The sequence below is a fragment of the Chenopodium album genome, chromosome 2, assembly GCF_948465745.1.
Source record: "Chenopodium album chromosome 2, dcCheAlbu1.1, whole genome shotgun sequence".
Taxonomy (NCBI): domain Eukaryota; kingdom Viridiplantae; phylum Streptophyta; class Magnoliopsida; order Caryophyllales; family Amaranthaceae; genus Chenopodium; species Chenopodium album.
The window spans coordinates 30,706,443-30,722,646 of NC_137835.1; the positions used below are offsets into that span (position 1 = coordinate 30,706,443).

General features: G+C 39.7%; 1 protein-coding gene across 1 annotated transcript; it reads left to right on the forward strand.

The window, feature by feature from the left end:
* Nucleotides 1-1,537: 1,537 nt before the first annotated feature.
* Nucleotides 1,538-6,824, forward strand: LOC145597963 (putative 26S proteasome non-ATPase regulatory subunit 3). The gene is made up of 9 exons (XM_081654246.1): nucleotides 1,538-1,683; nucleotides 1,768-1,863; nucleotides 1,961-2,151; nucleotides 4,121-4,258; nucleotides 4,335-4,471; nucleotides 4,623-4,677; nucleotides 4,768-4,878; nucleotides 5,635-5,874; nucleotides 6,013-6,824. The coding sequence occupies exons 2-9, from the start codon at nucleotides 1,785-1,787 to the stop codon at nucleotides 6,523-6,525; spliced, it is 1,464 nt and encodes a 487-aa protein (XP_081510372.1). The 5' UTR covers nucleotides 1,538-1,683; nucleotides 1,768-1,784; the 3' UTR covers nucleotides 6,526-6,824.
* The last annotated feature ends 9,380 nt before the right edge of the window (nucleotides 6,825-16,204 follow it).

Here is a 16,204-nt window from a genome sequence, read left to right on the forward strand (position 1 = left end):
ATACCTCGAGGGGACTCCGTCAGGGTGATCCTATTTCTCCGTACTTGTTCATGCTGTGTACGGATGCTTTTTCTTCTCTTCTCTTCTGTCAAGAGCGGCGAAAGATTAAAGAGGTCCGTGTTTGTCATGGAGCTGGAGCTTCTAGAGTTTCTCATCTATTTTTTGCGATGGCAGCTTACTGCTTGCAAAAGCTACTCTCCAAAAATCATCTGTTGTCACTGATATTATTAGTACTTATTATGAAAGGGCATCTGGCTAGAAAGTTAATATTGATAAGTGTAGACACCTAATTGTGTTTCCCCAAAAACCAAACCTAGTGATGAATATCTTTCACGTCAATGATTATCGAATGAAGTGAAAGTGTGATATGTCTTATGATGCGGTCGTTTTAATAAAATACTTCTTTCTGTTTTCCAAAACATTTATTTTCTTACTCTACTTATGAAAATGTCCAGTCTAGTTTAGTTTGATCCATGGTAAGGGTCCAATAATGGTGTAGTTGGATGGGGATTGAAAAGACCTTTTTAACGATATATTATAAGCCCAATTCCGATGAATAATGAGGAAGTTACGGCCAAATAACTAAACTAGACCCAAACCGGGTTTTACCTACAGCTCAATGATCATGTGGAGGTGTAGGGAATATTTCAAGCATTACCCCAAACTTGAAACCCACTTTGACCATACACTTAAGCATGATGGCGTCCAAAGGGAAGGAAGCTAGAGCAAAAGAGTCGCCAACAAGTTTTAGGAACTTGTAAACCGTTTACAGGGTGAAGGTTACACCCCTTAACGATCTCTGGATCGTTAACTCCAATAGGTCTGGAACAAAGACTAGAAGTTCGAGGATGAAGGTACAAATCCAATCTAAAAGAGAAAGAACCTGCCCTAACAATAGGCCTCTACTTTATTCTTCTCGTATTCATATGCGCTTTCTGACTAACATGCAATTATTAGGATTAACCCTAAACCTGTTTAATCTATGTTGGTTGAATATTAATGCACAAATAAAACTATTATTCGCGATCATTTGAATTATAATCATATTAACCTTAAACAAGATTATTATGGCTTGTTTGGCATCATTTTTGGTTTTTAGTTTTCTGTTTTTTTGAAAACCAAAAACCAAAAAAGGAAACAAGAAAAAGGTGTTTCCACTTTTCAGTTGTCAATTTTTAAAATAATCATGTTTTTAATAAGTTTAAATAATTTTTGATTCATTTTGGGACATATATCACATACTTTTAAAAAACAAAAAACCAAAAAATAGAAAACCGCAGCAATGCCAAACGAACCCTTAATTATAGGTTTTTTTATTTTTTTATTTTTTATAATTTTTGATTCTTATAAAGTTTTATTTTTAATTTTTATTTTTAAATTTTTTTTTTGACCAATCATGTCCTAACACGTGTTAGGTGATTTGTTATAACAAGTTTTATGACTGATTGAGACTATTAGAAGTAAATTCATATTAAAGTTTGGATTATTAAAAATAATAAAAAGTCAAACAAAGTTGGGGGAGAGTGAAAAACAGCCGTATAATTTTGCCAACAAAAGGAAAAAGAAAAGCCGCTTCAGCGTCATTGAGCTTCTTGCAGAGGAAGAAAGGAATTACTGAAGCATAAGCGACTAAATTTCCAAGCTCCAAACCCTAACATTTTCTCCCAATTTCAACTGATTCAGGTACAAACTCATCAATTTCATTCCAGTTTCCTTCATTCAATATCTTGTCGCATTAATTTACTGCAATTTCATCCTTCGCAACAGTTAAAATCGGCGATAAAATGACTCAAGATGTGGAAATGAAGGATACTCAACCCCACTCAAATTCTCTCTCTTCAGTCGATCCGCCTACTTTGAAGCGTATTTCCTAATTCCATCACTCCGATTTTGATTTATGTTTCGTTGAATTTTGCCCAAATTTTAGGGTTTTGATTGTTCTGAACATGATTTGTTGCAGATTTGAAGGAGATTGCGTCGTTATTGGAGACGGGTTCTTATACCAAAGAGGCTCGTCGGATTTCTCGTGCAATCCGCCTTACCTTTGGTGTTCGTCATAAGCTCACGGCCCGTGTGTTGCATTTCTTCCTTGATTACGCTCTTTCTCCCGGTTCCGAGGCTCATGGAAGGATCTCCGCATTTCTTCCCAAGGTAACGTTTATTTGATTATAATGCAGAATTGAAACAAGGAAGACAGATTTCCTGTTATATTTGTATTGTGAATTGGGAAGTAATCATTTATTGTGAACTTTTTTGTTTTTGATTGGAATTTGGAGTAAAGCTTACAAATGAATAATTACAAGATAAATGAGAAATGGGTAAATCCTGGTTTGGACTGAAAATCTCACTTGTGTGCGTCTGCACAAAAGGCAGCTCCGGTGCGTACCTTAGCTTGTATTTTGTATTGCGCTTGCCTTTTCTAGTTCGATGCTATTTTCTCTGTATCGATTCACCAAGTGCCTAGGTGTGCCCAAGCCGTGATTTTCAAAAACAAGTATAAGATCGGGTTAGTGCCGTTAGGTGTGAGATCTTCCTTACTAAAATCAATAGTATTGGGGCAATGTAGTTAGCAATCTTCCTTATAGAGCATGAAAAGCAGCTTGTCATGAAATATTACTCTAGGAACATGGAGTTAAGGAAGAATTATTAAGAACTCGTAAAATTGTTTATGATGGTGAGTAATAGTGTGAATCTGTGATGGAAGCACTGAAGTGGCTTTGTCCTTCATGTTGTCAAATTTGGTCTGGAACTAAAAAAATAAAAATCTTTGTAGTTGCAAGATCAGTTCATCTTTTGCTGTGGACCTGCAAATGAGAATTTTGTTGCTTTAGAATAAGTAATTATTGTGTTCGAATGAGATATGTGGTAATCATGTGCAAGCTCTTAGTCGCCTTTTGATCCAAACTACATGTTACATGAGGGTTATATAATCATTTAAGGCTCATATATCTATAGACAATTGATGAGGTCTTTTAAAGCATCAAGAATAGTGACATAATCTTTAACTAAAATAACTGTTATGAAAACTTGTTAAGAGGGTGTAATCTTGCTGATAGGGTGAATATATTATAGGCAATAAGAAAAATCTTAACTCAAGAAAATTTCTTGTTGTACATGACAAGAATATACCTTCCATGCAATAAATCTCTTGCTTGTCAAATTCTCCTCTTTCTGAGTTGTTGGCCCTGATGTCTGCGTATAGTCTTTGGATTTCTAGGTTCTGGTCTTTGAATGATGTAACTCACCCTGTTAAGTGATGGAATCATGGAATTGGGGTGGTGGGAATCTAATATATATTATTTATTTTTATAAAGCAATCCTCTCTTCCTCTTGATAGTGTCTTCCTGCCAAGTACATGTATACCTGCAAGGTTGGCTAGTACTTGGGTGCTGACAAAGGCTCTCTCCATATTGTTCCTTGCTGAAAATTTAAGCCTTTAATTCTCTCTTCTTCCTCTTCATTAATTGAAGTTCTGTTGTATGAATTTAGGCTGTCTATCCAACTTGTGTGAGTGGCTGGTTTGAAAATCGTAGAAGTGAATTGGAATGCTGTTCATAGATAAGAGAGATATCCCATGTCTGAAGGCTGAGGCTCAGAGTGGGTCCAGTATCCTAAGTTGTATCTCGAGTATCTTTTGGTCTGCATGATTATGGCTTAAATTGCTGCAGTGGAGTTAGCAAAGTCGTGTTTGATAGGCTGCAATTATCCCAATCCTTGTCAATTAGAGAGAGGGTGGGGGGTAGTAAGCCTTTTAAAGGAGAAGTCTTATCCTGCTCTGTTGAAAGCTATAGAAGTACGTGTTATCCATCTTTCTTCATTGAGTACTTTCTTTCAAAGCTCATTTATTGTGAGGGATCGGATACTAAAGGCAGCAGTAGACATATATGATGCATTGCATCTTATTTACTCTACCTCTACATTTGTTTTCAGATCGAACTTGTGTGTGGAGTTTATGATATGGATTTGTAAAAAACTTAATTGGAACAATCTTACTAGTTACTAGGAAATTGTTGCTTCAGGTTCTCTTATAACTTGCATGCAAATTTTAGTTCTGATGCTGCTTACAGCTATGGTTTTCCAACTCAGAAATCCTAACTTGTTATCATAACATTGGTTTTAGGGAGGTGAACAGGAGATGGAAGTTGATACTGCAACATCTGCTGTGCAACCTTCAGGGAAAAGCACTTTACCAGAGCTGGAAATCTTCTGTTACTTGATTGTCTTGTTGTTTCTAATTGATCAGAAAATGCACAATGAGGTGTGCTCTGTTCCAAAAACTATTTTTGTACTCTTCATTGTCATATTTGTTTCAAGCTAACTCTGAAAATGTTCAGGCTAAATCTTGTGCTTCTGCAAGCATTGCTCGTTTAAAATCATTGAAAAGAAGGGTTGCTGATGTGCTGGCATCCAAATTGTATTCTTTCTATTCATTGAGCTATGAGCTCACTGGTGATCTTGCTGAAATCCGTGGGTAGGCTCAGAATTGCTATTTGCCTTAATATCTTGTATTGATATAAGATTAACCCTAATGTACACAGGCAATCAAGAAATATGTTTCATAAAGTTATTGATTTTGTTGTGCTTCTGCTTTAGCGCTTTAATCTAATACTTTTCTGCTCCAGTGAACTCCTCACCTTGCATCGGCTGGCTACATTGCACCATGATGAGCTTGGTCAGGTTTGTATGCGGTCAATGAGGATTATATATATTCATAATATGATTTATATGCTGAGAGTTTGAATTACATGTGATTTATCTATGCTGCAGGAAACACTTCTGAACCTTCTGCTTCGCAATTACCTCCATTACAACTTGTATGATCAGGCTGAAAAGCTGAGGTCCAAGGCACCTAGTTTTGGGGCTCATTCCAATCAGCAGGTATTCTCTATTACCTGCAACGCTAGTAATGTCTTTCTATGATTTCTTATGCACTAGTGTAGTAAAGCAGTATTTTCACTAAGAAATCTGTGATCCTTTGTCGTTTCACATTTTGTACCTGCTCTTCTAATAATATGAGAAGTTGATTTGATAATTTTATCTCAAATCTGTAAAAGTGATGTTGGCTGTTGCAAAAGTTAAAAAATTTAATCCTATATTAATGTTGTCATTTTCTATCTAATCACTCTTAATGTTTCAGACTTCCGGAAATTGAAGGCAAAATTGATTATTTAGTGTAAGGAGGGTAGTTTCATGAAGTTGCTTTTTTACTCTCTCTGTAAAAAAAGTTGCATGTAGTTTTGTTACTTTCTAGCATTACTTTTGTTCGGAAAGTTCTTTACATTGTTGAGAGTATCATGCGCCTGGCCTCTTTTGTTTAACACCTGTCAAGTTTTTCTTTGAGCACCGCATCTTTATTGGGGTTGTACTGTAATATGTTTTACCCATTTTTATTTGGCTCTCTGGTTTTGCTTGTATGAATGGAATTTTATTACAATGTTATACCTTATTATGCGGTATAATTACTTATCCTGGGTCATTTTGTGGTTCAATTATGGGGGTATTTCTGGTCAAGTATGCACCATTATCTTCTTCTGTTGTCTTCTTTTTCACCGACTACTGCATTTTTCTCTTACAAGTGCTTATTGTCTTGTGATGATTCCAGTCTAATTCATCAAATTAATTTTTTTGTTGCAGCATTGTCGACATCTCTTCTACGTTGGAAAGATCCAGACAATTCAGTTGGAGTATACTGATGCAAAAGAGAGCCTTCTTCAGGCCGCTAGGAAAGCACCTATTGCAGCCCGTGGTTTCAGGATTCAGTGCAACAAATGGGCTGTGATAGTGCGATTACTGCTAGGGGAAATACCTGAGAGAACAATGTTTATGCAGAAAGGGATGGAGAAGGCCTTGCGTCCGTACTTTGAGCTTACAAATGTATGTTTAATGAATATGATTTTATTTGCAGCATTTATTCTCATTGCCTTAAACCTGCAAAGATCATTTTTAAGCAACTTTATATTTTCTCAATTCTAATTTAATGCTGATAATCTAGTGTTGGTGATGGGTTTGTAGGCTGTTCGTATTGGTGACTTGGAGCTGTTCAGAGGAGTTACTGAAAAGTTCTCTTCTACTTTTGACAAGGATCGAACTCACAATTTGATTGTCCGTCTGCGCCACAACGTCATTAGGACTGGGTTGAGAAACATTAGCATCTCCTATTCTTGCATCTCCCTTGCAGATGTTGCTAAAAAGCTGAGATTAGATTCTCCCAACCCTGTTGCTGATGCTGAGAGTATTGTGGCCAAGGCTATTCGTGATGGTGCAATAGATGCCACATTAGATCATGCAAACGGTTGGATGTTATCAAAGGAGACTGGTGATATCTACTCAACAACTGAGCCACAGTCTGCCTTTGATTCTAGAATTGCTTTCTGTCTGAACATGCACAACGAAGCAGTACGGGCTCTACGGTACCCACCTAACTCGCACAAAGAAAAGGAAAGTGCCGAGAAGAGAAGGGAAAGGCAGCAGCAAGAGCAAGAACTTGCTAAGCACATTGCCGAGGAAGAGGATGATGATTTCTGATGATGCTCACAATCTGTGGTGGCCTTTAGCTTTTCCATATTCTTGTTTGTCCCTTGGGGAAAGCCCTTTTAGCTCACCCTTTACTTTGCTGAGATGATCATGATTGAAGTTTAGATATTATGATTTTCTTGCACTTTTAAAATTTTCAAATCTGCTTTTAGTTGCTGCTACAGCATACTCATGTTTCTAACACTTTCCAGTTTAGTTTCTCCATTCATCAGGAATTCTGGATCTGTTATCGGTAAGAATATTGTGCCTGATCATGTTTAACTGGTATAGTACAGATTTCTTTGCTATCATTAGGAAGGCTATGGGTCTGTTCTGTTCACCTTATTTTTACTTATTAAGTTCAGATAAGTTTAATTTTGGTTTAATAAGTTTTGATAAGGAAGTACAAATTACAACTAAAATAAGTTTTAATAAGTTAAGATAAGTTTAGGTAAGTTAAAATAAGTTTAGATCAGTGAAAATCAAATGAAGAGAACACCCTTTTTTAGTGGGAAGTGAAAGGAGGAAACTAAAATAGAAGTGTCAACAACTCAACACCCAAAAATAGTAGTGGGCTAGCAACACAACCATGAGTGATAAAATGAGGCCCAACCTTCAAAATTGGGGTTGTTGATAACCCACAAGGCTTGATCGCATTTTCTTCTTATTTAGTAGATACATACTTCGTATCTTTGTTATAATTCGTATAAGTTAAGTCTGGAGAAGTTTGACATACATCTTAATCATCTAATACTTGTGGATCACTCTTGAAGATTCTCAACATGTTTTTCATTTCGTAATATTGTGAAATTGGCCTGGCTACAAACACCCTTGGCAATTCGCTCTGTAAATGATGGATCTACTCCATTGCAACATTGGATTTATGGATGTATCCTGCTATTTCATATCAAGGATGGTTCTCGAAGTGCAAGAATGCACTATGTTCTAGCGACTAGGAACAAGAGGACTATTGATGGCTCTTCCGGTAAAGTGCAAGAAATTGCTCAAAACTATGTTGAAGCACGTACTCAAATGAAGGTTTACAATCACCAAAATAGTGGTAATTCGGAGAATGGAGAAGATATCCCGTATCCTCCAGGCTACCTCTATATAAGCATAGGGAGAAATGATTTCATGACACACGACACGGTGATTTATATTGATGGCTCCTGGGATAAGAAGACAATTCGGCTGTACAAGAGGCAGGTCGCCATGCACTACAATGGGCTAAGGATAGAGGTCTCAACAATATCCTTATCAATTGTCATGACAGATTGCGAGAATTTGGTTAACAAGTTGTTGGGTGCATCTGCCACTGGCATGGCTTTACTTTGGACGCTCCAGCGCTCCAGGATATCAAGAATTTGGGCGAGTCCCAGTCCTTTGATCACTGCAACTATTTTTAAAGTCGACCATAGTTGTGTCCAACGGCCACATGAAATAGCTAATTCTTGTAGGCATTTTTCGTTTTTAGTCTTATTTGTGTTTAGCAGTTGTTTTAAAAAAATTGTGTATCTTTGCCATTTTTTTTTTTTTTTTTTTTTTAACAAAGTTTCACTCAAAAGAAAACAATAAACTAGAAAAAGTAACGAAGAAGCTGACGTTTCCTCGCTGAAACCGCAAGTCGATGGGCAGGCAAAACGACATCCCGGGAAACCTTCTTTATCAAACAGACTGTGAAAGCTGAGAGGATATCATGAAGTTGATGCTGGATCCAAACAGTCGAAATGTCACTAGTAGCACCTGCCCTGAGAGAAGAAAGAGAGGCTAGACAGTCGGTATGAATTTGCAAGTGAGTATAGCCTCGTTGTTGAGCCATCCGTAAAGCAAGTAAACAAGTAAGAAGCTCGGCCTAGGAGGCTGAAAGAGCAAAGCACGATTGAGCTCCGCCTCCTAAACAAAGGGCATTATCTAGAGAGTAAAAGCACCAACCAGTGCCTGCTCTGCAGTCAGAAGATTCCCGGGCTCCGTCAACGATAAGAGTCGCTGTAGGCTGATCACTGCCACAACTCCGAAGGGAGATAGCCAAATTTGGAGTACTAAAGCCAGGAGGGGGGGCTGAAACCTGCTGGGAAAATCCCTAGCTGAAGAGCTACGTTGATGCCAATGTTGAGCTGTTTGAAAGATAGCTGCAGAACACGTAGAACCCTGAATCGAATGTTATTTCTTAGAACCCATATGGCCTAATTGAAAGAGAAGATGGAATCCAGACCCGACCAATCCTTAACTTGAAGCATCGAAGAGAGCAAGGAGGTGAACCAATGAGAAAAGGAAGGGAGATCAGCGGAAGGAACTCTAATTCCCAGAGGACCACAGACCCAGAGACGACGAGTAAAAGAGCAATGTAGGAATAGATGATCAGCGGACTCAAGACTGAGATGAAAAAGACAGCAATTAGGGTTTATAGGGATACCTTTACCCCTTAATTTTAAAGCAATAGGGAGCGAATCTTGGAGCAGCTTCCAAGCAAAAAGTTTCCACTTGAGAAGAATAGGCAAAGTCCACAACTTCTTCCACCCTAAAGGGAAGACAGGCGAACCATCCTGAGAAAAGTTGGGAGATTGAGTGATCAGGTTCGGATAGGCGGACTTAGTTGAAAAAACACCATCCCTAGAAAATTTCCAGGCGGACTTAGTTGAAAAAACACCATCCCTAGAAAATTTCCAGTACATAAAATCATCCATAAGTTACATCGGACGCTCAAGACTTAGGATTTTAATAGCAGTGGAAGAAGGGAATAGACTATGAATCAAAGAAGGATCCCATGCATGTGACCAAGGATCAATAAGAGAAGACACCAGAGTCAAAAAAACCGATCCAGCCAGCGAATCCTTGAATTGCACAGTTATCCCGGGCAGCCAAGAATCCTAAAGAATACGAACCTGAGAAAAATTTCCTATCTTCCAACTGAGACCCGTCTGTAAATTCCTAAAACCCTCCATCAAACTTTTACAACCCCAAGAGGGTTTGATAATCCACCTCTGATCATGAACATTCAAAAGTGAAGGATACTTGACATGCATTACCTTTGAAACAAGTAACTGTTGATTATGCATAATGCGCTAAGACTGTTTGGCTAATAAGGCCGAGTTGAAAAGTTCCAGATGTCAGAGACCCAATCCGCCTATTCCTTTTGGCAAGTAGAGAAAGGAAGAAGGGACCAAAACAAGACCTTTAGAGTGAGACTTTGATTTCCACTAAAAGCGAAGTAAAAGATTATTAATCTTTTCCGTAATCGTGGAGGGAAGCTTGAAAACTGAGAACATGATTAAGAGAAGCTACCAGAATAGAATTGATAATCACCAGTTTAGCAGGTGCAGACAAATGGGGAGAGGCAAAACCACTTAGACGACTAGCCACTTTGTTAATGAGAGGTTGAAAAGTCTTGCATTTACTTCGAGCCATATCCACTGGTAGACCTAGGTATGGACCCAAATTAAAGAAGGTTAAGATTTCAGCTATAGAGCAGAAGTTAGAAAGTCTCCGTAATCTTCCGGGATGTTATGACTTAACCGGACAAAAGATTTCTGTAAATTGATCATCTGGCCCGAGATGTCACAAAAATTTTGAACCACTTGAATAACTTCATCACAGGCTTGAGGAGAAAGCTGAAAGAAAAGAAGGGAGTCATCAGCAAAAAATAAATGCGAAATCGAAGGAGCATGCCTCGATATCCTGATGCCTCTAAAAAGATTATCCATTTCTGCCTTTTGAATCATAGCCGAAGATATCTCCATACAGAGAACAAATAAGTAAGATGACAGTGGATCTCCCTGTCGAAGGCCACGAGATAGTCTAAAAACCTTAGTTGGGTTACCGTTGACCAAAATCTGATAGGAGACTGTCGAAACGCACTTCTGAATGATAGGAATCCAGTAAGGCAAAAAACCAAAAAAACGCAAGATGTTTGGGGTAATTTTACCCCGCCACGTGGTCCAATAAGAGAGTGGCACGTGTCAGCCTAGGGTTAGTCCAAAATGGACCAACCCCTGCTTGACACGTGGCATTCCAAAGAAATGGGAAAAAGGCGGCCTTCATGGCCCAAATCCCGAGAAAGCCGTACTGCGGCGCAGCCCACCAATGATTAGGGCTCGATGACCTAATCAGGGGCACAAGTCCCAAGGACCCTATAAATAGGGAGATTCCCTCCATTCAGGGGACACGTTTGACCATTTATTACACAATTACTCTTCAATAGAGACATCTTGAGCTTGGAATCCGAGAAGATACCCAACTAAATTTCTGCACCTTTTTACTCCTATTCAAGTTACTAACTTGATTGTCAGAGGCGGAGCTCCAACCAACCGGAGTCTCCGTTGTTTTGCAGGTACAGCTCACGCCGGACCAGACTTTGTGACGTAACTCTCCCGAGGGACAAAAACACCCAAAACATTTGCGCCATCTGTGGGGAGAGTACCTCAAAGATGGTTCAAGAGTCTGTACCACCCCCTGATCCAATCAACCTAAAACCTATTACCCGACCGGGTAATACAAGCACCCAACCAGTTCATCAATCGGGTAGTTCAGGCATTCCTCAATCGGTACATAAGCGGGAGGTCTTTACTGACCAAGGTGATGATGATGATGACGATGATGATGTGGAGACCTATGTGGCCAAAGATGGCTCATTCATTTCCAAATACACCCGTTCCAGGGATCAGCTGGAACGTGATACAGACCAGGTGGGTCAGTAGGACCACTGGGAGGCCAGAAAGGGAAACCCAAAAGGCCAGAGGATCACCCCCAGTCACCCGGGATGAGCTCATGAATTTCATGAACTCCTTCAAGGGTGAAATTAAGGAGATGATCAACAAAAACAAGGCTGGCCCCAGCAAGGGTCAGCCGGCTAAAAAGACTCCTCCATCTCGGAGGAAGAAGCCAGTCAAGGACAAGCAGCCTACTCCTCACCCCAAGGAGAAGGCAGCCGTAAGACTTGACTGGACCAGGATCCTTTTACCAAAGGGTCCTCAGAGGCACACCCGACACGATCAACTGGTAGCCATAAAGAAATCTGTTTCCGACGTTCGACAAATCATTGAGCGAAGGAGACACCAACAGCTGTCTGAGTCAGCCTCCACCTCGAGCTTTGCAGACAACTTCAAACAAACTTCTGTAAAGAACTCACTGTCCTTACATGAGAGTCGGACAGGCGGAAAGTCCGTCCACACCGACCCTCAGATGATGATAGGGTTTGTCCCATTTTCACCTCAGGCGCAATATGGGCAATATGGCCTTCCATTCATGCAGCCACCTCCCTTCGGAGGTCAGGCGACATTCAACAACGTCCAACCTTTGGACTGGCAGCTCCGACTGCTCAAACTTGATGAACAACCTTTTGCGTTCACCAGGAATATAACCGAGGCGGCACAGCCGGCCAAGGTTAAGAATGTGTTGGTAGGTACTTTTGATGGTACCTCCAACCTAGAAGACCACCTAATGACATACACCAACCTCATGTGTCTACAAGGTTGGGACGATGCCACTCAGTGTCGATGTTTCCCGGCTACATTGAAGAGCATTGCCAAACAATGGTTTGGCAACCTGCCAGCCGGTTCTATTGATTGCTTCAAGAAGCTAGCCTTCTTGTCTTCCACAAACTTCTCAATGAACATCCCTGCTAAGAAAACGAGCCTTGATTTGAGCACCGTTAAGCAGGGTGCGAGAGAAGGGCTATGCTCATATGTCAGGCGGTTTAACCTGGTCAGAATCCAGATCCAGGGGATGTTTGACGAGGTAGCATTCACAGACTTCTTCAAGGTTCTGAGAGACGGGTCGAACTTTAAGTTTGACCTCATCAGAAAAGGGGCATTTACGCTGTAGACGACCTTGAGGGAGGCGGAAAGCTATATTCAAGCAACCGACCTCTGCACGCCTGATATGTCCAATTTATATAGCGTTTTACCCCCGTCCCGCGGTCATAATTAGTAGTGTTTTTGGCTCCTTAGAGCCACTTTTATTACTAATTTGTGTTTTCTAGTGTTTTCGTAGTTTTAGTTGTATTTTACAGGAAATTGCACTTTAGGAGCATTTTCCCGGGTTTTTATGGATCAACTACGGAAGCTAGAAAGACACGTCCACTCTTGAAGCCCAGGATTGGCGAGAGCCGATGATTAAGGGCTCGGTATGAGATACCGGGGCTATTGGATCGATTAATCAAGACCCGATGAGGAAACTTAGATTAGGCCGAGGAATTGGGCCGAATCGAAATCCAAGCCTCGAAGAAGAAGACCGGGCCCGATCGGGCAAGCATACCCCGATCGGGCGGCTGCGCGCATAAGGATCCTCAAGTAAGAGGCGCGCCCGATCGGGTGATAGTAAGCTCGATCGGGCGCGGCACACCAGTAGCGGGCAAGGCAAAAAGGCGGGCCCGATCGGGCGGCCCTTCGCTCGATCGGGCGCGTGTTTTTCTCAGAGCTGATTAGATTAGTTTTAATTTTTGTTTTGAGGAATGTTTAAGTACGAATTATGTACGTAATTTTGGATTACCTTCTTCTTTAGATTTTCTCTCTCTACTTCGGATTTTTCTCTCTCTTAAATTCTCTCTCAACTTTTGTTCCTAATTACTTTCATTAATCCAGATTTATTTTGGTAACAATTTCTTCTCTTTTAATTTCAGCTATTTTATTTATTTCTTTGATTATGTTTTGCATTATTTATTTGATTAGTTTAGTTATGATGATGCTTGAGTAGTTTTATTTCTAGGGTTTATGGGGATCTAATAAATGATATGAAGGGGTAATTTTATGATTTTTAATTGTCAATGCTTGGTTAATTTCCTATTGATTGATTTAATGCTATGCAATTAGGTTTGTCCAGATTTAATTGTATTAGTTTAGCAATATTAATTCGAGATTCAACAAATGAGAATTGATGTTTAGGCTTCGTTTCAATAGGCGGATTAATTTATAAATGGTTAAATCGAGATTCGACAGATGAGATTTAATACCGGTAAATTAACTCTGTGATTATAATACGTAGCGAAAGCCCTTTATAATCTGATTAATCAATGCTTGATGATTGCTTATTATGATTTGCCCTGGAATATTGTTTATTAAATTAGTGAACCTATGCCCTAGGTCTTTTAATATTTGATTTTCCCCTATTTTATTTCTTTTGACCTTATTCTTCGTAGTATAGAATTTATTCTAAAAAATATTGGTTACTTAGATAATTTAGATTATAATAAATAATTAGGAGTACAAAGACTTGTTTCCCTGTAGAGTTCGACCCTACTTTCCTATCTACTTTAGTTAGAGGACTTAGGTAATTATTTTTGATTAAGGGATACGACTTTACCCTGACAAAATTTGGCGCCGTTGCCGGGGAAACGGTTTTATTTTTATTTTCTGATTATTTTTTGTAGTCTAGATTATCCCCTTTTGTCTCAGAGAACGTTAGTTCTTTGAGGAAATTCTCATATTTGTCTTTTAGTTCCTTGTTTATGCCCAGGTGTTCCAGATCAGGTTACATCCCATTCGATCATGAGATCGAGCGCTCTTTTCATAGGCAAAGGAAAATCTATAGACAAATTCTGGTGGGTTCCGAGGAGGACAACAGTCGAAGAGATCCTCCCTCTGATTCTAGTGACACAGATATCCCTTCAGATTCCGAATCAGAGATGACGGCCCAGAAGAAACTCAGTGACTACTTGCAGCCGAAGCTCATAGATTTCCCGCACCTTACTCCCACTCCGGCACTAGTTGGAGTTCAGTTCGAAATCAAGCCCCAATTTATCACTATGATAGAGAGGAAGCAATTCAGTGGAGCTAAGGGTGAAGATCCTAATCTTCACATTGCAGATTTCTGCCAATATTGTAACAGCATTAGACAAGCCGGGGTCACGCAAGACCAAATCAGGGAGATTCTTTTTCCTTTTTCATTATGTGGCAAAGCTAAATTATGGTTTACTGGTTTGAATATAATTGCACTTGGTATTACTGACTGGGAAACTCTTGCTTTGAATTTTTATAATAAATACTATCCTGCAGAGAGAACAACGGTACTAAGGAGTGCTATTCAGAACTTCGCTCAAGAGGCCGACGAAACGCTATATGAGGCTTGGGAGAGGTTCAAGGATCTACAGAGAGAGTGCCCCCACCACAATCTAGCACAATGGCAATTGATCCAAGCATTCTATAATGGACTTGGAAATTCTTCTAGATCAGTGCTAGATTCTGCAACCAGTGGGAGGTTCATGAATTTAAATGTGGACGATGCAGGACAGGTTATCGAAGATATGGAAATACACAATTCCCAATGTGGGAATCCGAGAGGGTTTGCAAATAAAGGAAAACATAATGTCGATTCAGTATCCTTTTTGCAAGCTCAATTAACGTCTATTTGTCAAAAATTAGATAATCTTACTGTTGCTCCTAACTCTGTAGCTAATGTTTCTACTGTTACTAACAATGAAGCTTTTTGTGAAAATTGTGGAATTGTAGGGCATTGGGAGCAAGACTGTAGGAGCTCTATGGAACAAGTTAATGCCTTTCAAACCTATAGGCAGAATAACCCATATTCCAATTCCTACAATGCCGGTTATAGTAACCATCCATATCTTTCATACCGGAGCACCAATGTACAAAACCCTCCACCTCCACAACAACCACAACAGCAAACCCCACCACAACAAAAATATTATCATCCTAATTCCGGCCAGAAAAGCCAAGCATCACCCTCATCATCTTCCGACCCTGCCATGAAAGAAATTAGAGCAATGCTTGCTAATATGCAAAAGCATATGGAGAGTAGGGATGCGCAAATTGATTCCATCCTAGCCCATAATAAAATCATGGACAATCAAATTGCACAACTTTCATCTACCCTACAATCTCGTCAGCAGGGAGCTCTACCATCACAACCTATCCATCTTACAGATCATGCCAATGCAATCACTCTAAGGAGTGGTTCACATTATGATGGACCTCCTATGCCAAAGGAAGATAGACCAGTTCCTGATCTAGATTCCTCTATACCAAACACTAATCCTGCTAGCCTTGCAGGGCTACAAATAGATACTAACTCTACTAATTTTTCTGTGCAGGGTAAATCGCAGGATAAGGGAGGAGATGTGCAGAGCCCGGTTATCAAACTTCCATTCCCTAATAGACAACTGAAGAGTAAGTTTGATAAACAATTCGGTAATTTTTTAGAGGTTGTGAAAAACCTGCAGGTAACAGTTCCTTTCACTGACTTAATCACTCAAGTTCCTGCTTATGCTAAATTTATGAAAGACATTCTGACTAGAAAAAGGGCCTTTAATGAAGAAGAAACTGTAGCTTTCACAGAGGAGTGTAGCGCTTTATTGCAAAACAAATCCCCTCCTAAATTAAAGGATCCCGGTAGTTTTTCTATCCCTTGTCATATAGGGAATGTTTTTATTGATAAAGCTTTATGTGATTTGGGTGCTAGTGTCAGTGTCATGCCATCGTCTGTCTGTGCTAAACTTAATATGGGAGAATTAAAAGTTACTAATATAACTTTGCAAATGGCAGATCGTTCGGTAAAATACCCCTTAGGTATTTTAGAGGACGTCCCTGTCAGAGTTGGTAAATTTTTTATTCCTGTTGATTTTGTTGTGTTAGACATGGCAGAGGATACGCAAATACCCATTATATTCGGTAGGCCTTTTCTCCATACTGTAGGAGCAATTATTGATGTTAAAAATGGTAAACTAACCCTTTCTGTAGGT

Excerpts from the sequence above, each read along its gene's own strand:
- LOC145597963 (XM_081654246.1), top strand. The coding sequence starts at position 1,785 with ATGACTCAAGATGTGGAAATGAAGGATACTCAACCCCACTCAAATTCT. Across the intron at positions 2,152-4,120 it reads TCTCCGCATTTCTTCCCAAG|GGAGGTGAACAGGAGATGGA; the intron begins GTAACGTTTATT and ends CATTGGTTTTAG. Across the intron at positions 5,875-6,012 it reads CGTACTTTGAGCTTACAAAT|GCTGTTCGTATTGGTGACTT; the intron begins GTATGTTTAATG and ends ATGGGTTTGTAG.